Source organism: Microcaecilia unicolor, chromosome 5, assembly GCF_901765095.1.
Source record: "Microcaecilia unicolor chromosome 5, aMicUni1.1, whole genome shotgun sequence".
NCBI classification, from domain to species: Eukaryota; Metazoa; Chordata; class Amphibia; order Gymnophiona; family Siphonopidae; genus Microcaecilia; species Microcaecilia unicolor.
In genome coordinates this window covers 73,682,889-73,707,761 of record NC_044035.1, presented here as the reverse complement: position 1 = coordinate 73,707,761, position 24,873 = coordinate 73,682,889, and the positions used below count along the sequence as shown (strand labels likewise).

General features: G+C 42.1%; 1 protein-coding gene across 1 annotated transcript in view; it reads right to left on the bottom strand.

Annotated features, from left to right (window-relative positions):
* ADGRA1 (adhesion G protein-coupled receptor A1) overlaps positions 1-24,873 on the bottom strand; it is an 816,325-nt gene that overhangs the window by 678,265 nt on the left and 113,187 nt on the right. The window contains exon 2 of the mRNA XM_030202995.1: positions 20,596-20,667. Within this exon, the coding sequence (XP_030058855.1) occupies positions 20,596-20,667 (72 nt within the window). The remainder of the gene's footprint in view (positions 1-20,595; positions 20,668-24,873) is intronic.

Below are 24,873 nucleotides of genomic sequence, written 5' to 3'. Positions count from 1 at the left end.
CACTGCTCCCTCTGAGTCTGCCCCGGAACAGGAAGTAACCTGTTCCGGGGCAGACTCAGAGGGAGCAGTGAACACAAGCGAATTGCGAAATCGGACTGAGACAGGGCAACAGGCACACGCCGCGGAACCCCCCCAGCGGCGTGCACCCGGGGCGGACCGCCCTCACCCCCTTGGTACGCCACTGGGTATACCAAGCTCTAGAGGACAGCAGCATCAGGTATTATAGAATTTCTGAGCAAACAGAAGGCAGGTCTGAGGAGTAGCCTAGTGATCAGTACAGTGCCCTATAGAGCAGGAGATCACAGTTCAATTCCCATTTCTGCTCTCTCTCTTTGTTTTTCCTTTAAATTGTGAGCCCTTCAGAAACAGACATTATTTTTATTTTTTTTTTATTACATTTGTACCCCGCGCTTTCCCACTCATGACAGGCTCAATGCAGCAGACAATGTAGGGTTAAGTGACTTGCCCAGAGTCACAAGGAGCTGCCTGTGCCAGGAATCGAACTCAGTTCCCCAGGACCAAAGTCCACCACCCTAACCACTAGGCCACTCCTCCACTCATACATATACCTACTGTATCTAAATATTTGACCCTTGCAAGCATGCACACTCTGGAATGCACTACCTGAAAGGCTCTGCTTAACACAAGACTATCTCTACTTCAGGAAGCAGGTGAAAGCTTCACTCTTCAACCAGGCCTTTAATGGAAGAAGTAACTAACTTGTTAGTCTCACTCACACACACAAGGATTGACTCGGGCTGCACATACTGCAGCGGGACATGTTTATCCACTCCTACCCTAGCTGAGATAATATTTAACCATCTCTCTGACCTCATGTGCAACTTTCTTTAAATCAGTCACCTTACTTTTTAATTCTTCTTAATCTCTTACCTATCTATATGTTACATCTTTGCTTTTCCCTTCACTATCAATTAAAATGTTCTATTAAGTATTGTGTTGATATTGTAAGTAGTATACCATGCCATACTTTGTATTGTTATTTGAATATTTGTACTGCTGTAATTGCCTATTGCTCATGTTTGATCTATTCTTACTGTACACCGCCTTGAGTATACAGTAAGAATAGATCAAAAAGGTGGTAAATAAATCCTAATAATAAAAAATAAATAAATTAAGGCTATTTAGGTGGTGTACAGTCAGGTACAATAGGTATTTCCCTGTTTCTGGAGGGCTCAGCATTTAAAAGAGTTGTAGAGGGAAATGAACCTGGGTTCCCTGGTATGCAGTCCACTGGTATACAGTCTCCCCCCCCCCCCCCCCGGGCAGTCATCACGCTGCACCCCACATACACACACACTCGGGCCGCAGCCCCCGATCTGTCAAAAAACATCAAAACTCTCAACCTGAAAACTAGTGCAGTGAACAGGGAGCCCAAGTAGGCAGAGACACCTTCCTGCGCACCTTGTCTCAATTTGCTCAACACTCCACTCACAAGTTGCAACTTCTAAAGCAACAGCCTCACTAAAGCTCTTCCCAGTCTGCCATCACCTGGAGCAAAGGGAGGTGCGTGTGCTCAAACAGCTAAACTGTTGTGATACAGCCACCTCCCAGCGCGCAAGCTCTCCAGTTTACATCAACTGGTCACCTGCTCAGTCTGGTGGGGTCTTGCGATTTAGAAAGAAGGAAGAGATCATTCCTAGAAATGACCAACCTTCTGCCTCTTTGAAAACTTGCAGATACCAGGCCCCCCCTTTGGAGGCTGGACCCAGGGAATCTCTCCCCCCCCCCCTCCCCTCTCGGCAGCCCTGCTACCTTGCAGGCATAGGAAGATACTTTCTAGCATTAAAACTGTAACTTAAAAAAACAAACAAAATGTAGTTTTGATATGGACAGGAAAAATAACAGACCTTCTGAATTACCAGTAGGCTAAAAGGCAAGGATCAAAAGACATACAGAAAGAACAAAGATGTCTCTCATATGAGGTATAAGGATTACTATTAATCCCTTTTAGGCTGTTTATTATATTCATCACATAATTTATTTCACTGATGCTGAAAACAAGAATTATGTTTGCAGCAGCTACTAAATATCTAAATATATAAATCTAATAATGTGCAGTCCATGCAATGTATAAGGAGAAACAATACAATTACAACATAGCAACACTGGGTGATAAATGCTGTGCAGCCAAATGACAGGTGCAGTAATGAGTTTTGATGCAAAGGACATTAAAGGAAACATTTAAGAAGTGGAAAAGCCTGCAGAATACAAATCAGAAAAGAGATCTGAGAGCTAAGACAGCACAGAATTAGAAAAGAAATAAGAGGCGCTTTGTAGGATATAATGTGCAACATTTTAAATAAATACCAATCACATAACCAATGCAGACAGAACACCATTAACAGCTGCTACTGGAATAATTACCACCAAGACCGTTCCAAACAATGGGGACCTTTTACTAAGCTGCGCTAAAAGGGGCTATGCGCTAAGATTAGCACGTAGGTTTCCCTGTGCAATGAGGTCATATTTAGAACAGCTGTAAAATGGCCGCATTTCCATGTTTTCTATTAATGGCCTAAGAACATAATCAGGGTACAACAGGGAACTCCCTCTATGGAAATCCAACAGGTATGGCAAAGGAGTAGAGGATGATGTGGAGGTGCATAATCAAAAGGGACGCCCAAGTTTTTCTGAGGACGTCCTCGCAGGACGTCCCCGTGAAGGGGTGGGGAAACCCGTATTATCGAAACAAGATGGACATCCATCTTTCGTTTCGATAATATGGTCGGTGACGCCAAAATCTGGAAATTTAGGTCGACCTTAGAGGTGGTCGTCCTTAGACTTGGTCATTTCTGATTTTCGGCGATAATGGAAACTAAGGATGCCCATCTCAGAAACAACCAAATCTAAGCCCTTTGGTCTTGGGAGGAGCCAGCATTCGTAGTGCACTGGTCCCCCTCACATGCCAGGACACCAACCAGGCACCCTAGGGGGCACTGCAGTGGACATCAGAAATTGCTTCCAGGTGCATAGCTCCCTTACTGTGTGTGCTGAGCCCCCCAAAACCCACTCCCCACAACTGTACACTACTACCATAGCTTTTAAGGGTGAAGGGGGGCACCTAGATGTGGGTACAGTGGGTTTCTGGTGGGTTTTGGAGGGCTCACATTTACCACCACAAGTGTTACAGGAAGGGAGGGAATGGGCCTGGGTCCGCCTGTCTGAAGTGCACTGCACCCACTAAAACTGCTCCAGGGACCTGCATACTGCTGCGATGGACCCGAGTAAGACATTTGAGGCTGGCATAGAGGCTGGCAAAAAAATATTTTTAAATAATTTTTTGAGAGTGGGAGGGGGTTAGTGACCACTGGGGGAGTAAGGGGAGGTCATCCCTGATTCCCTCCGGTGGTCATCTGGTCAGTTTGGGCACCTTTTTGTACTTGGTCATAACAAAAAAAGGACCAAGTAAAGTCGTCCAAGTGCTCGTCAGGGACACCCTTCTTTTTTCGATTATGGGTCGAGGATGCCCATGTGTTAGGCATGCCCAAGTCCCGCCTTCACTATGCTTCCGACACGCCCCTGGGAACTTTGGTCGTCCCCGTGACGGAAAGCAGTTGGGGACGCCCAAAATCAGCTTTCAATTATGCCAATTTGGGCGACCCTGGGAGAAGGATGCCCATCTTCCGATTTGTGTCAAAAGATGGGCGTTGTTCTCTTTCGAAAATAAGCCTGAAATTGACTTCCAAGCTGGGAAATGACCCAATATGGGGCCGTGTTTCGGCAGTCGCAGTCACCTGCCTCAGGGGTCACAAATAAACACTGCATTCATAAAAAATACAAACAATAATGTATTACAGGCATATAAAATAAATGCAACATCAAGGAAAATAAAATGAGATGAGATAAAATAAAAAAGAATAACAGTGAACTGCACTAAATGAAAATCCAAAGCACTATGAATAAAGACTGGATACTGGCAGTATATAAAAGACTAAAAACATTGGTACAATATAACTTTGTATGCTTGAAAAAATATAACTTAGTATGCACAAAAATATCTACGGGGCAAAACAGCATGATGTACAAATATATGTCATGGTAATATTACACTCAGAAAGGCACAGACAGGTAAAAGCATACCTCTAAACAATAACAGGAGTGGAGGAGTGGCCTAGTGGTTAGGGTGGTGGACTTTGGTCCTGAGGAACTGAGTTCAATTCCCACTTCAGGCACAGACAGTTCCTTGTGACTCTGGGCAAGTCACTTAACCCTCCATTGCCCCAGGTACAAATAAAGTACCTGTATACAATATGTAAGCTGCATTGAGCCTGCCATGAGTGGGAAAGCACAGGGTACAAATGTAACTAAAATAAATATTGAGACTGGTGCAACAGCTAGATGTTCCTCACTCTGGGGCCTTCTTTTACTAAGCAGTGGCTAGTGGATGTGTGTTTTGGGCGTACACCGGGCCTTTTTTTTTTTTTTTTACTGTGGCTGGGAACAAAGACTTTTTTTAATGGGGCAGTAAATGGCCATGCACTAAAATTAAAAGTAGCACATGGCTATTTACTGCCTGAGTCCTTACCCCCACCCGTGACCTAGCAGTAAGGGCTCACGCGCTACACACGCGGTACTCATGCAATATGTGACAATGTGGACACGCTGCCAATTACCGTCAGTAATGCCCCCTGTGATAGAAAATAGAAAAAATATTTTCTACCATGGGAAACAGCGCACGCTAACTTCAACATTAACGCTGGGTGGGCATGCTAACCGGGTGTTAGTGTCCATTTGGCCTGTACTACATCCACAGTAGCTCTATCGCCTCTTTCTAAAAGGGCCCCTTCAATGTAGACTGAGCCAAAGACTCAAAAGTAAAAGAACCCTAAAAACAGATAAAAACATTTTTTAAAAATTCAGATAAGAAGGTAAAACCAGTTAAATGTATAACCAGTTATGACATAGTAACCGATTACATATAAATAATGGTTCCAATAATGGTCCCAATATAGGCCTCTGAGCAATGCTTCCTCTAAGGAATGATAGCTTGTGTGTAAAGGTTTCAGCCTATGTGCAAAAATTTCCAATTTGTGAGCAACTGCGTACAATGAAAATATGAGTGCCTCTGGCCAATTGATTTGATTTACTATAGTTATAATAGCTTTTACAGGACAAACTAAAAAGATACTGGAGTATATGAGCTTTTGGAGACTACATATTTCATCTTCACCTGAAGAAGGGACCTCATATAGTCTCCAAAGTTTGTATATTACAACCTCTTTTCTGGTATAGTTCTTTTATTGATTATCTAAAGAAGCTCAACAATAACAATAAAAAATAACACAACATATGTGAACAGAGATATAGAGTACAAAACTTGAAACATTAATAAATACACTAATTTGAGATAACTTATCAAGTATCTTACATTTTATGTATAAAATAACTGTGTAGTGGGTAATAAGGTTCCAATAGTCATTCATATTTCCTGTATAATATCCAAACTCTTTTTTTCAGAACCTATAGAGACCACAGATGTCTCCAGGATTAATATGGCTACTAAAATTGGATAACCAACCCAGAAACATCTGGCTGAGGGTGCCCATTGTTACCCATCTCTTTTCAGTGCATTGTGTGAGGAATAAAGGAGCCCCTGATACAGGCTTATTGCTGAAACATGTCAGGCATTACAAGACTCTTTAGAGGCATTCAGACTAAAATTATTTTAAAGACTGTTTTTGGATTGTGTCCCACAGGTCAGTGAATCACACGGTAAATAATCCAACAACATGCTATTTTATAGAGGCTTAGGGGCCCTCTTACTAACCTGCGTAAGGGCCTATGCACGTACAACACGCGCCAAATCAGCACTGCCACCCGGCTAGCGCATGAGCTGGGCAGTAATTCTGAATTTGGCGTGTGCCAAATCGCGCAGTAGAAAATAATTTTCTACTGCAGGCCGCTTACCTGGCGATAAACAGCAGTTGGCATGTGCTGCATACTTACCGCGCGTGTAGCGTGTGAGAACTTACCGCTAGGTCAATAGGTAGCGGTAAGGTCTCAGGCAGAAAATGAACATGCGCTGGTTTCAATTTTAGCACACGTCCATTTTCTGTCCCCTTTAAAAAAAAGTCCCTTTTTCCAAGACGCAGTAAAAAAATGGCTCAGCACGCACCCAAAAGACATGTTCTTAATACCGCAGGCCACTTTTTACTGCAGCTTAGTAAAAGGACTACTTAGTAAATAGGGGCCTTAGTTCACGTTTGCCTATTTACTATTGTCAGTTCCTGGACAGTTCACTTTCATCTTCTGTACTGAGGGGCTTGCAGCCTGTGTGAAGCCTGACATCACTGCATCCACCCTATTGTTTTTCTTGTTGCCAGCCTGTCAGTTTCAACTGATCAGCAAACATTATCCCCTGTCTCAGCAGGCACTGTATTCAGCAGTCCCAGCATGTCTGACTTCCTGCCAGGATGCCAATAAACTTACAAACTAAGGAGTTAATTTACTAAAGCAACCCACTGTGTTAATGTGCACTAACAAACTTCAGTAAATAGGCCCCATTCACTGTAATGAAAGATGCATTAAAATCAGCTGTTAATATACTGTAAGCTATAGCAGCTTAGGGGAGACTTCATCAAGTGGCGCTATGGCCTTAACGCATGTTAAAGGAATTCATGTGTGCTAAATACTAAAAACTCATTCTATACCTAGGGGCTTTTAGCATTTGGGGCCAGATTCTATATAAGGTGCCTAAAAAAATCCACATGGAAAACATTTCTGCCTAAGTGTATTCTATGAGCGGCGCCTAGATTTAGACACGGTATATAGAATGCACTTAGTTGATATCACAGCACCTAAAATTTTCCCTTACCCTTTTACGACATTAATTGTTTGTTTGCTGAATTGTTGTATGTTTTTATACACTGTTGTACGCCACATTGAGCCTGCCCATGGGTAGGAATATTGTGGGATATAAATGCTATAAATAAATAAATAAAAGTAGGAACATCCATTTACAACAATGAAAGATGGTGTAATTCCCTGCACGTAGATTTACTCGCACTAGGCCATATTCTATAACTGTGAGTGTAAATTTTGAAACGCCCATGAAACACACATTTCCCTGCCCATAACCACGCCCTTTTTGAACTGCTAGTTGCAGTACATTACTGAATACGCTTACTGAATTGTGTTCATATATTCTAATTATTGCCAATTAGTTCTCATTATTGCTTGTTAAGTGCTGTTATCAATGTTGATTAGCTTGTTAAGCTAATTAAGTTATGTGTATTGTTATAGAATACGCTTATATTTTGGCGCAGAACGCTAGGCAAGCTAGATAGAATGTGGGGGGTTAGCGTGCACTAATTCCCTTAACATGTGTTAATGTGTGTTAAAGCCAGAATGCTTGATGAATTCCCCAATTAGTAAATCAGCTCCCTAAATAAGTTCTTAAATTAAGAGAGAAGGGTGAAGACAAGCCAGAATGCAATAACCTCAAGGCATGCATCATTTTATTTTTAACAATCCTGAAGTGTCTGTCCTAATGGTTCTTCTCATTTCCTTCTCTGCTTTGCTGCCTGTAGTATTTTGATATAAATCTGATTTGATGTTGAGTAGCAAATTTAAACCATGCACAGTAGTCCTTTCAATGAGGAGTCTGCGGTAGTAGCAATTAGCAGAAACCTAAGATTTCAAAATATTCCATTTCTAGACAGACTACTACCAGGATCAGCCTAATATTCTTTTATTTCAATATCTGCTTCATTTCAAACTGTTTCATATTAAGGGGCCATTTTAGAAAGGTGCGGTAGGGCTTCTGCAGCAATGGCGTGCGGCAAATCGGCCCTACCGCTGGAGTCCGATGGTGATGCCAGTGTGTGCCGCATACTATTTCCAGTGCTCAGGCTTACCTGGCGGTGATAGGGCAGTACCGTGTGCTGCCCTATTACTGCTGGGTCAGCATGGGAGCCCTTTCCACCTCCTAAATAGGAAACAGTAAGGGCTCCCCCAGGAAATGGCCGTGTGGAAGTGCTTCCCTTACCACATAGTCATTTCCATTTTTGAAAAAAAAACATCCTTTTACCCACTGCAGTAAAAGGAGGCCTCAGTGCAAAGCAAACCCATAAACCAATGCCACCGCAGCTTGATAAAAGGACCCCTAAATCCTACTTACACTATCAGAGTTAATTAAAAAAGTATGAAAAGTCATAACGCTCTTCAGTTTTAACTAGGAAAAAGAAATCATTCCCATGTACATGTGGTTTAGTTGCATTTCTTGATATTCCACTTTTCAGACTAATTTTGGACATGACAAATGATAACATAAAAGGACAAAAGAAAAAATTACAATATTATCAATTGCTTAGAGAGAACAAAGGGTGCAAAGAAGGGTGTTAAAATATTTAGGAAGAGAAGTTATCATCACGAGCTATCATTAAGACGTATTATTTTACTGTTAGGCCCAGTTTTTAGTAACTAGGTCTCCTTGCATAAAATGGGACCTGTACTAAAATGGAACACATTAGTAGTAAAATAATACAGCTTGACAGTAACCCACATTGATAACTTCCCCCCTAAATAATAATTTTAAAAAGGGAAGAGGAAAACTGGATCAGGTCATCAAATTTAATGTAATCAGAATCCTCAAGGTCATTATATTCCAGTGACAATAGATATTTTCTTAAATTGAGAATGATTGGTTTTGCAGCCAGGGGAAAAGGAGTTCAAAACATTGGACCCAAAGTATGACAAATATTACTGTCTTGTGTATTCTAAGTGATAACACAAAACTATTCAAAGTTGTCAAAACACATGCGGATTGTGAAAAATTGCAAGAAGACTTTAGGAAGCTGGAAGACTGGGTATCCAAATGGCAGATGAAATTTAATGTGGACAAATGTAAAGTGATGCACATTGCGAAGAATAATCCCTGATGCTAGGGTCCACCTTAGGAATCTGCACTCAAGAAAAAGATCTAGGTGTCGTAGACAATACACTGAAATCTTCTGCCTAGTGTGCAGTGGGGCCAAAAAAGCAAACAGGATGCTAGGAATTAAAAGGAAAGAGATGAAAATAAGACCAAGAATAGTATTTTGCCTCTGAATCGCTCCATGATGTGAACTCATCTTGAGTATTGCATTCAATTCTGGTCTCAAAAAAAGATATAGCAGAATTAGAAAAGGTTCAAAGAAGAGCGTTCAAAATGATAACGGGGATGGAACTCCTCTCATATGAGGAAAGGCCAAAGAGGTTTGGGCTCTTCAGCTTGGAAAAAGAGACAGCAGAGGGGAGATATGATTGAGGTCTACAAAATCCTGAATGGTGTAGAATGGGTAAAAGTTAATCGATTTTTTTACTCTTTCAAAAAGTACAAAGACCAGGGAACATTCAATGAAATAACATGGAAATACTTTTAAAACAAATCAGAGGAAATATTTCAAACACTTTTTTAATTTGGAAGATAGCAGCAACAGGTTTCAGACATCAAGTGTATTCTATTAAGACTAGCTCAAAATCAACATACATCCATTAGAAGACTCCTGTGGAAGGCCTTCTTAGGCCGAAGCACAACTCGTGTCAAGTCTTGGATGCTATAATAAATACATTTATTTGGACATCGTCTGCTACTCTTTTCTTTGTCACCCTTGCTGTGTTTGACTCATTTGCGTGACTGCAAGGGTTACTGTTCTTCTGTTTTGTTGCCGTGCTCCTAAAACTTGGACATTTTTCTGCAATAATGGAACCAAACAAAAACATCCAGGGCTATAAGTTGCACATAAGTGCCCTAAATTATCAGATAACAACTGGAGGGAATCAGGGATGACCTCCCCTTACTCGCCCAGTGGTCTCTAACCCCCTAGCACCCCCCCCCCCCCCCAAAATGTGATTAAAAACATTACTTACCAGTCTCTATGCCAGCCTCAGATGTTATACTCAGGTCCATTAGAGCAACATATAGGTCCCTGGAGTAGTCTAGTGATGGGTGCAATGCACTGCAGACAGGTGACCCACGCCCATACCTCCCCCTACCTGTTACACTTGTGGTGGAAACTGTGAGCCCTCCAAAACTCACCATGTGCTTGAGATAGGTACCAATTGCAGTGGAAAGGAAAGGTGCTAAAAATAAAAACACACTGTATAAATCAATGGGCACAGAGTGGTAGTACAGCTGGATTAGGTTTCCAATAAGTCTGGAGATGACACAAAGTTATTCAAAGTCGTTAACTCACGACAGGATTGTGAAAAATTACAGAAGGACCTTACGAGACTGGGAGACTGGGCGGCTAAATGGCAGATGACGTTTAATGTGAGCAAGTGCAAGGTGATGCATGTGGGAAATAAGAACCCGAATTATAGCTATGTCATGCAAGGTTCCACGTTAGGAGTTACGGACCAAGAAAGGGATCTGGGTGCCGTCGTCGATAATACACTGAAACCTTCTGCTCAGTGTGCTGCTGCAGCTAGGAAAGCGAATAGAATGTTGGGTATTATTAGGAAAGGTATGGAAAACAGTGGTGAGGATGTTATAATGCCGTTGTATCGCTCCATGGTGCGACCGCACCTTGAGTATTGTGTTCAATTCTGGTCGCCGCATCTCAAGAAAGATATAGTAGAATTGGAAAAGGTGCAGTGAAGGGCGACTAAAATGATAGCGGGGATGGGACGACTTCCCTATGAAGAAAGACTAAGGAGGCTATGGCTTTTCAGCTTGGAGAAGAGACGGCTGAGGGGAGACATGATAGAGGTATATAAAATAATGAGTGGAGTAGAACAGGTGGATGTGAAGCGTCTGTTCACGCTTTCCAAAAATACTAGGACTAGGGGGTATGTGATGAAACTACAGTGTAGTAAATTTAAAACAAATCGGAGAAAAGTTTTCTTCACCCAACGCTTAATTAAACTCTGGAATTCGTTGCCAGAGAACATGGTGAAGGCGGTTAGCTTATGGCTAGCCGTAAGGTCAGAGACCCAAAATGGGCGCGCAGCAATTCTGATTTTGCTGCACGTACATTTTCGGGGAAAAAAGAGGCCTTTTCACAGGTGCGCTGAAAAATATTCTGTGCGCTCACAAAACCTGTGCCTACACTACTGCAAGCCACATTTCAACATGCTTTTGTAAAAAGACCCCTAAGGGTGTCTTTTACTGAGGCACGCTCACGTTTTTAGCGCGCGCTAAAATTGTGGGCATGCTAAATCTTAAAGACACCCATAGGAATGATTTGCCGTCTCTAACGTTTAGCGCACCCACAATTTTAGAACACGCCAAAAACGTGAGCGCGCCTTAGTAAAAGACTCTCTCAAATTTGAGAACTGCAGATGCTAGCATGCATTCAGTTTGGAAACTGGCTCTGAGAGTGTGAAGTCCACAACTGTGCTTCTTCGGGGGCTTGAGCTTTCAGCTCACACCATGGGGTAATGACAAGGAGGTGCCACTGAAACATCCCTCAGAAAAGCCAACTGCCAGTCTGTGCAGTGTTGATGTAACCTGGCTGACCAGGTCCTCTGATGCAGGGGCCGTAGCCAGACTTCAGCGGGAGGGGGGTCCAGAGCCCGAGGTGAGGGGGCACATTTTAGCCCCCCCCCCCCCCCCCCAGTGATGCATCCCTCCCCCATCCCTTTCGCCCCCCCTCCCGCTGCTGCCACCAACCCTCCCCGTCACAGACAGGTACCTTTGCTAACGGGGGTCCCCAACCCCCGCCAGGCGAAGTCCCCTTCAGTGCCGGTCTCTGAGTCCGGCACGTTCACTGATCTGGATTCTGACAGTCAATTGCGTCAGGACTCACAGAAACAGAATTCAGATCAGTGAATGCGCCGCACTCAGAGACCGGCGCTGAAGAGGACTTTGGCTGGCGGGGGTTGGGGACCGCTGCCAACAAAAGTACCTGACAGCAGCAGCAGGGGAGGGTTGGCAGTGGCAGGAGGGGGGAGGTCGAATGTGGCGAGGGAGGGTCGGCGGCAGGGGAATGAAAGCAGGGGGGTCAGGGCTAAATCTGCAGGGGCCCATGCCCCCGTGGCCCCACCTAGCTACGCCCCTACTCTGATGACTAGACTGTTTCCAGCTATAAATCAGGCACTGCAGTTGTTTTTCAAATGTTCCACTAGTAAATCTAGCTCATAGTTTCAAACTAGCATGCTGAATATGCAGCTGTGGTGGAAAACTAGGTTATTTCCTAGGGAGCATAAACATGTATCCAATAATCACGCCATATATCCTATGTGGTTTACAGCCAATAATGTCAACATATAATGTAACACAGTGTGGAAGGGACAGGGAATTCTTTATAATATGAATGTGTAATGGGAAAAGCAAGTTTGCTGACACAAGGGAGTAAAACAGAACACATCGTGTTAACAAATGCATTAGCTGACAGTAATATATTCATGAAATTAAAATTATTTGGGCCCATCGCTGCCAATAACTGAGTGAGAGTGATATCCAAGAAGGCAGATACTCTGTACAGGACATGTGTTAGAACTGGCTCTGGTTAACTTTTATGTTTTTGCTTTCCATTGGTAGGGAATAATTCTCAATCTTTCATCACTTCTGATGTATGGATTTCAACTAAAGAGGAAATTCAGTGCTTGCCTGGAAGTGATTAAAGAAACACTCTGTCCAGGAAGTGCCACAGAAGTGCACACTGTCAGCACAGAAGAGATAGGAGGAGCAATAGAAAATATGGCATTTTTCAGTTAGTCCCTTCTCAGCAGAACTAACACAGAGAGGATTTCTTCTCTCATGCATTCCCCATGAGCAACAGCATAATAGTGGCATAGAGTTTAGAACAGCTGACTGTGGAGCAGAGAGACCAGAGTTCAACTTCTACTGACACTCAAAGCCAGATGCACAAAGGTCCCGTTAAGGATCCGTCTGCGTTTCCAAATCGGTAAAAATTTACCAATTTAGAAACACAACGGGATTCACTAAGAAAATCGCATGTAAATGAGCTGCTCGTTGCTTTTGCGACCCAGCTCATTTGCATGCGATATGGGGGAAGCAAGTCGGTGAGCAGAGCATGCGCAGAACAGTCAATCGCTATGCGTGGCTGCTCTGCGCATGCTACAGGCGGCTCTCATACACGCAGACAAGCTGCGTCTATGATAGCAGTAGATTTACCATTTGTATTTTGATGGCAGACACAAAAGCGCTTTTTTTCGATAAGTTTAAACTTATTGAAAAAGTGATAGAAGCTAAGTTAGAATATATAGTTTTGCCAATTTTTAAATAACAGAAGTAAATATACTATTGTTTTTTTTTTTTTTTTACTATTATGCAGACCTCCTAGGGATTGGTGTGCTATGATCATTAGTTATTATTCTTTATTTTTTGATAAATTGATAATTTTAGGTGACTTGAATCTTTATTTAGAAGATGATTTTAATATAAGTACATAAGTATTGCCATACTGGGACAGACCGAAGGTCTATCAAGCCCAGCATCCTATTTCCAACAGTGGCCAATCCAGGTCACAAGTACCTGGCAAGATCCCAAAAAAGTACAATACATTTTATGCTGCTTATCCCAGAAATAAGCAGTGGATTTTCCCCAAGTCCATTTTAATAATGGTCTATGCACTTTTCTTTTTCTTACTTCTGTGAATTTACAATTATGTTCCATAAGTATAACACATGACAAGAATAATATGGTAGATTTGATAGCACATTCTAATGACAATGGCCAAAAACCCTTAGTTGGTAATACTTCTTGGGAGCCAATTATCTGGTCAGATCATTATATTGCTAATTTCTATGTTAGGGTACCAGACAATCTAAATGTAATTCATAATAAATTAGATCTAAGATGGGAGGTTATATCTCAGAAATAGCCAGTTAAGGATTTATTTTGAATGAGGTTATTGAGAAAATGAAGTTTAATCTTTCAGAAATTCATATTGGGCCTTATTCTATGAAGGATATGCTCCTAAATGTACGCTCCTAAATTATAAGCATAACCTATTTTGGCACATAGATTAGGCTTGTAATTTAGGAGCATAAATTTAGAAGCATGAATTATGCTAATAAATTTAGGAGTGTAAATTTAGGAGCATAACCTTTATAAAATAATGCCTCTTATGATTCAGGTATGGAATTCCACTATTCAAATATGGTTTACTGAGGCCATTAACACTTAAAAGGAAGTGTAGATCTCATGAATGACAATGGAGGAAAAAAATGAGAAAATAGCATTTATCAGAGTTGGAAGGAGAGTATTAGGCAGTAAAACAATGCAGACAGGGAGATGAAAATTCAATATTATGATAGAAAGATAAAGGAGGCAGATAATTCATCCAAGATGCTTTTTAAAATTTATAAGGAATTGACTTATATAAGAACTTCAAATTTGTTAGAATCAACACAGCCTTCTGCAGATAAACATTTATTTTCAATTTGCCTCTACATTGGATATCCTCATAGGTTGGTCAGTGCCAGTGCTATCCAGATAGAGGCAATATTGAGCCTGGATAACTTCTGGTTCCATCCTCACTCCACTCCTGTACTACATTTGCACGATCTGGATAGTAGCTAGGTGATCTGTAAGAATAGTCAGTGGTAGTGGTACTATCAGGGGTGGACTGACAGTGACCTGGGCCACCCCTCTCCAACGATGCACACTGCCCCTCCCCACCCCCGCACTGCCACCCCCTCCCACACACTACAGTCCCTCAAGCCTCAGTGGGCTCTTCCCAGTCCTACCTTGAAGGGCCCTGGTTGTCTAGTGGTTTCTAATTTGTTAGCATCAACACAGCCTTCTGCAGATAAACTTGCCATTTATTTTCAATCAATTTTGCTCCACATTGGATATCCTCATAGGTTGGTCAGTGCCAGTGCTATCCAGATAGAGGCAATATTGAGCCTGGATAACTTCTGGTTCCATCCTCACTCCACTCCTGTACTACATTTGCACGATCTGGATAGTAGCTAGGTGATCTGTAAGAATATTCAGTGGTAGTGGTACTATCAGGGGTGGACTGACAGTGATCTGGGCCGCCCCTCTCTACCGATGCCCACTGCCCCCTCCCCACCACCGCACTGCCACCCCCTACCACCGCAGCTGCCAGCCCCTCCCACATATTACAGTCACCCGACCTGGTGGTCTAGTGGTTTCTCATTTATTAGAATCAACACAGCCTTCTGCAGATAAACTTGCCAATTATTTTCAATCAAAAGTGACCAATATTTCAAATTCTTTTTTTTCTAACTCTCGAGATTTTGATAAAATCTTAACTGAAAAACAATATGATGAGAAGATACGAATACCGATGGATAGGAGGTGTGATAAATTTCTCCCAGTTACTTCTGTTATCTCGAAGATTTTAAGATGAGTGGCGAAGAAAGGAAGTCCATTAGACCTTTTCGTTTCTTTTTTACTTGGATTTTTTACCATCTGAAGTGTTAGACTGTGACATGGTTTCTAGAACAATGCCCCTCACCTTTAAGAGCAGTCACTCTCTAACAAACCTAGGCCACCTTAAGAACTCTGATTCCTCCCTGGGAGGAACTGAGCCAGGAGGGGTGGAGTCAATACCTGGGATGTTTAAAAGACAGAGCCAAGCTGAGGGTAAGGCCACCCATGGAAGGAAGGACTGAAGCCCCAGCATACACCTTTACTGAACACTTCTGACTGCTGTGATCTGGCTGAGGTAAACCAATCTTTTATTTGAAGAATTGAGAGCCTTCTTCTGTGGTCTGGCTGGAGCCAGACCTAGAAATACAAACAGAGAAAGAGAAAATCTACAAACTGTGTTTGGGGCGTGGCTGTCTCAGGCCACAGACTGTGTTTTGGGTCCTGTAGGCCACAGGCCCATGTGAACTCTTTACCCCCTCTGAAGATTAGAAGCTTTACTTTTGTTCTAGGCCTGTGAAGGAACAGGCCTCAGATTTAAGTTAATAAAAGCACTTATTTCATGTTTACAATCTTGTCCAACTGTGTTACTGACAGGGCCACCCCATACCCCTCGCTCAGGGTCTCACAAACTGATTAACAAATTTTGTTAATATTGCATTGAAGAAGAAAGTCTATCCCAAGGAAACTGCATCTACAGTGCTTACTCCAATTCCAAAGAATATAGAGGGATAACTATAGACCAGTTGCAAGTGTTCCTTGGTTAGCTAAACTTCTTGAATTAGTTGTTAACAATCAATTTGCATTATTTTTAGAGGACTCCATATATTTACATTCAACTCAACATGATTTCCATCCTGACCATGCTGATTGTACTCACAACCGAAATAAGGAAGATACTAGCTATGGGTAAAGAAGTGGTACTTTTGCAGTTTGACGTCTTGGCAGCATTTGATGCTGTGGATCATGGTTTGTTGCTAACTAGGCTGAGCAAGATGGGAATAGGAGGATGTGTACTTACCTAGTTTAAAGCTTTCTCTAGGGAATAGGCAATATAAAGTTCTTAAGAATGGTGAGACCTCTGCAGGTTGGATATCTAGTTGTGGTGTTCTGCAGGGGTCACCTTTGTCGCCCCAGCTGTTTAATGCTTATATGAGCCATCTTGGAAATTATCTGCAACCTAAAAACATCTTTTCTTTATATGCAGACAACATAATTGTGTTGTGTACTGTTCAAAATTTGCTTATTGACACTTTTAGGATGTTGAAATCTAAATGGTTGAAGATTGGGCAACAGCAAATTTTCTCCAACTAAACACTCAAAAAACAAAATTACCCCACACAAATTCATTTGACTGTATTAACCTTTTTACTCACAACTGACTTGCTATTTTTATTATACATAGAGTTGAAGTGAACCATAGCAATTCTGCTTGTTTGTTAATTATTGTTTTTTTTCCTTTTTATTACCTTGGCCTTTTGCCACTAAGGTCATCTTTATAACTTGCAGACTACGTTATTTTTTATGTACAGTACTTTATACAAATGTTTATAAATAAAAATATACAAAAAAAACCCCAAATTACTCTGGTTTGATGATCAACAAAATGTTGCCTTAGAAGAATTGGTTCTTCCTTCAGGATCATCCTTACAATTTGATAGTAAGTCCAGAGTACTGGGGATAATACTGGATTCTAAGCTGTCATATGAATATCAAATTAATAGCTTGATAAAAAAGATTTTTTTGAACGTAAATTGAGAGTGATTAGAGCCTTGTTAAATCTGGGAAGTTTCGGGATTATTGTCCAGGCAGTTCTTTTACCATTTTTAGATTACTGCAATGCATTATACTGTGATATAAATAAATAACAGAGGAGACTACAGCTCCTACAAAATATCACGGCCAGGTTGATTTTTAGAATGAGTAAATACAGTGAGGTAACCCCTCTTTTTAAAAAATTACAGTGGTTGAAAATAGAATCGCATATTTACTTTAAAAATCATCTATTTGATTTATTAATATTTCAATGGATTGAATACAGACATGATTGGAGATCTATTATTATTTCCAAAAAAACAGATTAGGATTGAGAAATTCAAAGACACTGCTGCTTAATCTTTCTTCAGTCAGAAAGCATTATGGGAGCATTCTCTTTCATTTCAGGGTGCAAGATTGTGCAATACTTTACCTCTTCAGATGTGTTTAATCAGGTCCTTCTTTCTACTTTATAAATAGTAGAACTCAGGAACTTTGGGATTTAGGAGTGAAGGGGTGATCTCTCCTCCTCTTGACCCATGGCAACAATAGAAAGATGTTAGTGTGTGTCCTGGAAGGAACTGTACTGAGAACCAACATATCCTGAATGTTCTAGAGCAGTGTGTAACCCAGGTCTCGCACCCCGCCACTAGCTAACTTGCTAAGTTCCAATGTCCGATCCAGGTCACCAAAAGATTTTTTTCTTCTCTTTTCTCACACCACTACATTCGCTGACTTCACATTTCCCATACTATACAGTCCTTTCTTTCTAGTTGAGCTTGGGTATAGGTCAAGGTCTGGAATAGTGATCTGGTAGCAATGGGGAATGAAGTCGGGCTTCAGAAACGGGTCTCTGCCAGTCCTGGGAGCAAGCGTCCCCACTCCCACTCCAAAGAACCACACAGTACTCCAAGGATTGTGTCTTTATGCAAATTCAACTTTGCTGAACTTTTTGCAACCGGCAGGTAAACCATTTTATAGCTTCTTCTGTACAATCAACATTTAGTTTCAACAGTCCTCCCATCCATTCAAGATTGCGTGATAGAACCTCATTCACTTGTTTCTAACTTGTTTCACTGAGGGGCCCTTTTATTAAGCCTCATAGGCACCTATGCACACCCAACACATGCCAATTTGGAACTACTGCCTGGCTACCGCGTGGCACGGGCGGTAATTTCATTTTTTACGCACGTCCAGTATGCAAGCTGGAAAATATATTTTATTTTCCGGCGCGCAGTGCTAACCGGGCAGTAATCAGCATTATACGCGTGCTGACGATTACCACCTGATTAATGCGTGAGACCTTACCACCACCCATTGACTTAGCGGTAAGGTCTCAGGCCCAAAAATGGACGCGTGCCAATTTTCATTTTGACGAACGTCCATTTTCGGCCAAAAAAGGCCTTTTTGCAGGCGTGCTGAGAAATGGACCTGTGCACGTCCAATACACACGTCTACAACAGTGCAGGCCATTTTTCGGCATACCTTAGTAAAAGGACCCCTTAGTAAGCCCACCAGTCTTTTACCCGCCCCTTCAGGCTAGCAATAATCCAAAGCTGCTCCTGATGCTCCTGATCACAATCCAGCTCTTACTCAGGTACAGACCCTTTTGTCTGTCCTCCTTCCAGCAATGCATTTTTCAGAGCTGCATCCTGGCCTTGGACCTGCTTTTCCTGCTCTGGCTCCTGCTCTTGGGCTGGGTTCCTCTTACCCACCAGGAGCTCCTCACTCCTTCTCAATTGCCCCTATTAGGGCAGCAACTGTCCTTAATTCAGCCCCGGTTTATTCTGCCACTCCAGGACCCCCCCTCTCCTCCAAGGGTCCCAGCGGGGGTACAGTCAACGAAAGACCCTGTGTTCCCCTCTGTAATCCCTTTTATCAATCATTACTCACTGGCACATTTCCTCTGCAAGTTATTCCAAAACCCCTTAGTCTGGATCCTCACTCCTCTTACACCTACATAAGTACATAAGTACATAAGTAGTGCCATACTGGGAAAGACCAAAGGTCCATCTAGCCCAGCATCCTGTCACCGACAGTGGCCAATCCAGGTCAAGGGCACCTGGCACGCTCCCCAAACGTAAAAACATTCCAGACAAGTTATACCTAAAAATGAGGAATTTTTCCAGTCCATTTAATAGCGGTCTATGGACTTGTCCTTTAGGAATCTATCTAACCCCTTTTTAAACTCCGTCAAGCTAACCGCCCGTACCACGTTCTCCGGCAATGAATTCCAGAGTCTAATTACACGTTGGGTGAAGAAAAATTTTCTCCGATTCGTTTTAAATTTACCACACTGTAGCTTCAACTCATGCCCTCTAGTCCTCTAGTCCTCTAACTCTTCTGCCAGTGACTCTGGAGAGTTCTAACTATACCTCATAGTAATCCCCATTATGATGGGGGATTGGAAGTGGTTCTCAACCCAGTTCTCAGGACACATCTAGCCAGTCAGCTGTTCAGGATACCCACAAAAAACAGGCTTCAGATAGATTTGCATACACTAGAGTAGAGCATGCAGATTTATCTGAAAACTTAACTGGCTGGGTGTATTCAAAGGACTGGATTGAGAACCCCTGTTCTAGAGTATCTATATGTAATAGCCAGATAGCATAGTAGTCTGTTGAAAGGTACATTGTTTAGAGAACTGCATGGCATCCAGATCTTACATCGAGACAATGAAGGGATAAAATGGGACATCAAGCAAAATTTTGGAACTGGAGTTTGTTCTGAAAATCAGGAGACCATGTAATTTTTATAGAAGCAGGCAATAAGCATTGTCTCCAAGGTCTGTACTATACACTTTAGGGTTTTGCTGACCCTTAGCACTATTACTACTACCACTTCCTACACCCCTTCCTCAACTCACTGCCTAAGAAATCTGGATATGCCCTAGGTTGAGGGCTTAGTGTAACATCTCAGCAAGCTATTCCTCATGTCTCAGCCTCCACCGTACAGTGAAAGTTGCAGAAGCAGAGCTCTAGGACTGCAAAATGATGCTTTCCTTATGTGACCCATAACTGTATACATCTAATGCAGCAGACAATATGGGTACTATGGCCCATCCACCATAACACAATGTGATCCTCAAAACTTTGCACCCTCTAGAATTTTGCCATCTTAGGCATAGATCTAGTACAACTGTGCAGAAATCCAAACCTGGTCCTATAGAATTCAGATGCATTGTCAATCTATAATTTCTACTGCACAATGCTGAGTTTATCAGCACCCATTCCTTCAAAAAGACATATCCTTGTGTCCTTCAAAGGAAACAGTGTTTGTCCACTTTGAAATTGTTTTGCTTATTTTAGTTCTTAACTTGTTAAAATAATAGAGAATTATTTCCATTTGCTTAACTTTCTGAAATTCACCTTCTTTTGTGTTCTGACCAAAAGAAGCTTGTCAAGAAGCATGTCCTAACAGTTAAACTACCTTAAACTGTTTAAATATGTGTTCCCTATCTTTTGATGTTTTCTAAAGCTCCATTTCCAGTATCAGGAGTGTTTAACTTTAAAAGAAGATATTATTATACTCACAGTTTCTCCAAGGACCTCATGCCAAAGAAAGAGTCCCTTTTTATCAGCAAAATCTTGTTGTTACTCAGAATTCTGTGAAGAGACAGAAATGTGGTTAGCTTGCCAGATATTATGATTATTGAACTGAATAAAAATGTAGAGCTCATCAATATTCAATGATGGATATATAATCTGAAACTTCTAACATAGTCATTTTCAAACCATAGTTATATTCAATGACATTATCCATTTAGGTAGTGCTGCTGGATGTTCATGCATGACTTAAAAATTCGGGTTGGATATTTTAGTGATGTGTGGTATTTGTGTGGGCCACCTAGATGTACAACATATTGAGTCAGTTGCTCCTGCCCCTGCTGGCTCTGCAGTCAAAATGGCTGCATTGACTTCCTGCGGCAGCCTCATGACAGACATTTTGAGACTGGAACCAGCAGGGGCAGGAGCAATTGGGGATAGCTCCTCCCCCAAAGAGGCCACTAGCCTATAGGTGGTGAGAGGGTGGCACAGAGTGGTTGTGGGGGCGGAGAAAGAAAGTTTGAGACAAAGCCAAAGCATGGCCGAATCCGGGCACCAGTGGTAGTTCCAGCCTTAGCGTGTGCCATTTCCCGCACTAGGGAAAATGTGGCCCAATTTTTTAGGGCGGCACTAACCCGGTGATAATCAGGCAGCGCCGTGTGCTACCCTGTTACTGCCAGGTTAGAACAGGTGGCAGTAAGTGCTCCCTCCTGCATGACCATGAGATAGGAGCAATCTTACCGCATGGCCATGTTTTTCAGCCTTTTTACCCACTGTGGTAAAAAGGGCTGCAGCACGAAGCAAAAGCAGCCACTAGCGCACGGCCCTTTTTACCGCAGCTTAGTGAAAGGGCCCCTAAACATATTAGTGGCCAGTTATCAGTGAGGATTAGCTTGTTAAACAATTAAGTTGCATGTACAAATTAGCTATGCGCTCTGATTTGCGCATGCAACTTTTGTCATCAAATACAGAATCCGGGGTATATGTCTAAGTGGTGTTTCCCCTTTTTGAATAAATTACTTTTGGTGCATAACAATTTATAAGTCCAAAATTATCTGTTCAACTGCGGTGGATTTAAAAAAAAAACTTATATGGTTGGTGCCACCGCTGACTGCATAAGTGCTTTTTAATACCAACCCTGAGTAATTTAAGAGCACATGGCATGCAAAAACATAATTAAAAGATACTTATGGAAAGAGATCCTATGAAATACCAATCATGCAATTCTATGTTTCATTCCCAGGATTTATAGCAGCAAATGAAACAGATTAAACCAGAAGCAGGAATTTGACGCTTCAGTGCACTAATAACTAATATTTTGAACAGTATAAAGGTCTTGTTTATTTAGCAAGAGATTCTATGGGGCCATTTTACTGAAGCGTGGTATTGTTTGCACACATCACAATTGAACTAAAAAAGTTAAATTTGCTGACAAGTTATTCAAAGTTGTTAAATCGCAAGAGAATTGTGAAAAATTACAAGAGGACCTTACGAGACTGGGAGATTGAGTGTTTAAATGGCAGATCGTGTTTAATGTGAGCAAGTGCAAAGTGATGTATGTGGGAAAGAAGAACCCGGATTATAGCTATGTAATGCAAGGTTCCACGTTAGGAGTCACGGACCAAGAAAGGGATCTAGGTGTCGTCGTTGATGATACGTTGAAACCTTCTGCTCAGTGTGCTGCAGCGACTAAGAAAGCAAATAGAATGTTGGGTATTATTAGGAAAGGAATGGAAAACAAAAATGAGGATGTTATAATGCCTTCATCGCTCCATGGTCCAACCGCACCTCGAATATTGTGTTCAATTCTGGTCACCACATCTCATAAAAGATATGGTGGAATTAGAACAGGTACAGAGAAGGGCGACGAAAATGACAAAGGGGATGGGACGACTTCCCTATGAGGAAAGCCTAAAGCAGCTAGGGCTCTTCAGCTTGGTGAAAAAACAGCTGAGGGGAGATATGATAGAGGTATATAAAATGAGTGGAATGGAATGGGTAGACGTGAAGTGCCAGTCTCAAATGTCATACCCAGCTCCATGACAGCAGTATGCAGGTCCCTGGAGCAGTTTTAGTGGGTGCAGTGCACTTCAGGCAGGCGGACCCAGGCCCGTCCCCCCCCCCCTTACTGTTACACTTGTGCTGGTAAATGTGAGCCCTTCAAAACCCACCCGAAACCCACTGTACCCACATGTAGGTGCCCCCCTTCACCCCTTAGGGCTATGGTAGTGGTGTACAGTTGTGGGGAGTGGGTTTTGGGGGCTCAGCAGCGAAGGTAAGGGAGCTATGCACCTGGGAGCAATTTGTGAAGTACACTGCAGATTGCTAGCCTCCCCTTACTACTACCCTGGTGGTCTAGTGACCTCTTCCGCCTTCGGGGCAGGAAAGGGTGCCCGGTTGGTGTCCTGGTATGTCAGGGGGACCCGTGCACTACGAATGCTGGCTCCTTCTACGACCAAATGCCTTGGATTTGGTCGTTTCTGAGATGGGCGTCCTCGGGTTCCATTATGGCCGAAAACCGGGGACGACCATCTCTAACATTGACCTAAATGTTGAGGTTTGGGCGTCCCTGACCGTATTATTGAAACGAAAGATGGACGCCCATCTTGTTTTGATAATACGGGTTTCCCCGCTGATTCATGGGGACATCCTGCGAGGACGTCCTCAGGAAAACTTGGGTGCCACGTTCGATTATGCCCCTCCACATAGACTCCAGGGGTAACCCTCTAATTCTATACAAGTCAACAAAAACTGCACATGCAAATTTGGGCACACACCCAATTTGCGTGTGCAATTTAATTGAAAAATGAGCTAATTTGAAACAACAATTTACTTTTTTAAAAGCAATTATTGGCACTATTTAGATTGGCATTTATGCACATAAATTTAGGCAAAGGGTTCACACCTAAAATTTACGCATGATCTGAAAAAGTGAGTGCGGAAATGGGAGGATCATGGGCATAATGGCGGTGCTCTTAAAATTTGCGCACATTGTTATAGAATGGGGATACGTGCCTACCACGTTTCAGTTGGTACAAATGGCCCCACCTAAAGTTAGGTGTGATTCTGGGGCATAAGCACAATTCTATAAACTGCACCTAACTTTAGAATAGTGCTATTTTTCTGTGCCAATTTTTTGGGTGCCATATATAAAATCTAGACGTGAGCGAAATTCTATAATCTTAGACTGCAACTTGCAAATGCAAGGAAGGTATTCACTTTACCGGGTCATGGGTGTCTCTCAAAATTATGCATGCGTGTTATAGAATAGTCTCCGTTACACAGTAAAGTGCCGCATTTATGCCTCCCATCAATATAGCATAAGTGGATGAACCTAAATATTTGTGCATATTTGTCAACTTACACTAGTACTCTATAACTGAATCTGGGCACACAGATGCCGTAATAGAATTTGCGCTTACCCCCAGATTCTATATAGCGTGCCGAGAGATCCACGCCAAAATCCAAGTGGATTCTATAAAAATGTATGTAACATAAGCTAATTTGCATTGAGAACAGCCCTTAACAAGCAATAATGAACATTAATTGGCAATAATTAGAATTTGTGTGCACAAATCGCTAAGCATATCCTGTAATGCACTGCGCCAAACTTCTAACATGCAAAGGCAAAAAAAGGGCATGGCTATGGATAGGGAAATGGGCGTTTTGTGGGTGTTCCAAAATTGACATGCGTAGTTATAGAATATGGCCCAGTGTGCATAAATCTATATGCCAGGATTTACGCCACCTTTTCATTGGTGTAAATGGATGCTTGTAGTTTTAGGTGCTGGGATATCAGTTAAGCGTATTCTTTATACCGCACCTAAATCTAGGCGCCTCTAGTCTGCATTGATTTCTGCGCCGATTTTTTTAGGCGCCATATATATAATTTCCCCATTAGTGCCTAGCATTTAGGCCCACTTTATAAAATTGTCCCCTATATGTTGCTACTGAATAATGTCTATAACTCCCTTTCCTCTATATCCCTCCCTTCCCAGGATTTTTAAGAATATTGCTGACAATTCTGGTGTAGAAAGCTAATTCACCTTCCAAATATATATATATATATCACAGTCAGGATCAGTGTAACCCCATCATTGTGTTTATAGGACATTATTTCTTAACATGTCCATTAAACAACTTTGGCATGCATGCTACCAGAGATGCCAAGTTACCCAGTTCCAGGCTGGATGTTTTGGGCCAGTCCTAGATTTCTAACCACCCCATCCTGGTGCATTATGGAACATGCAGCACTAATTTCAATGG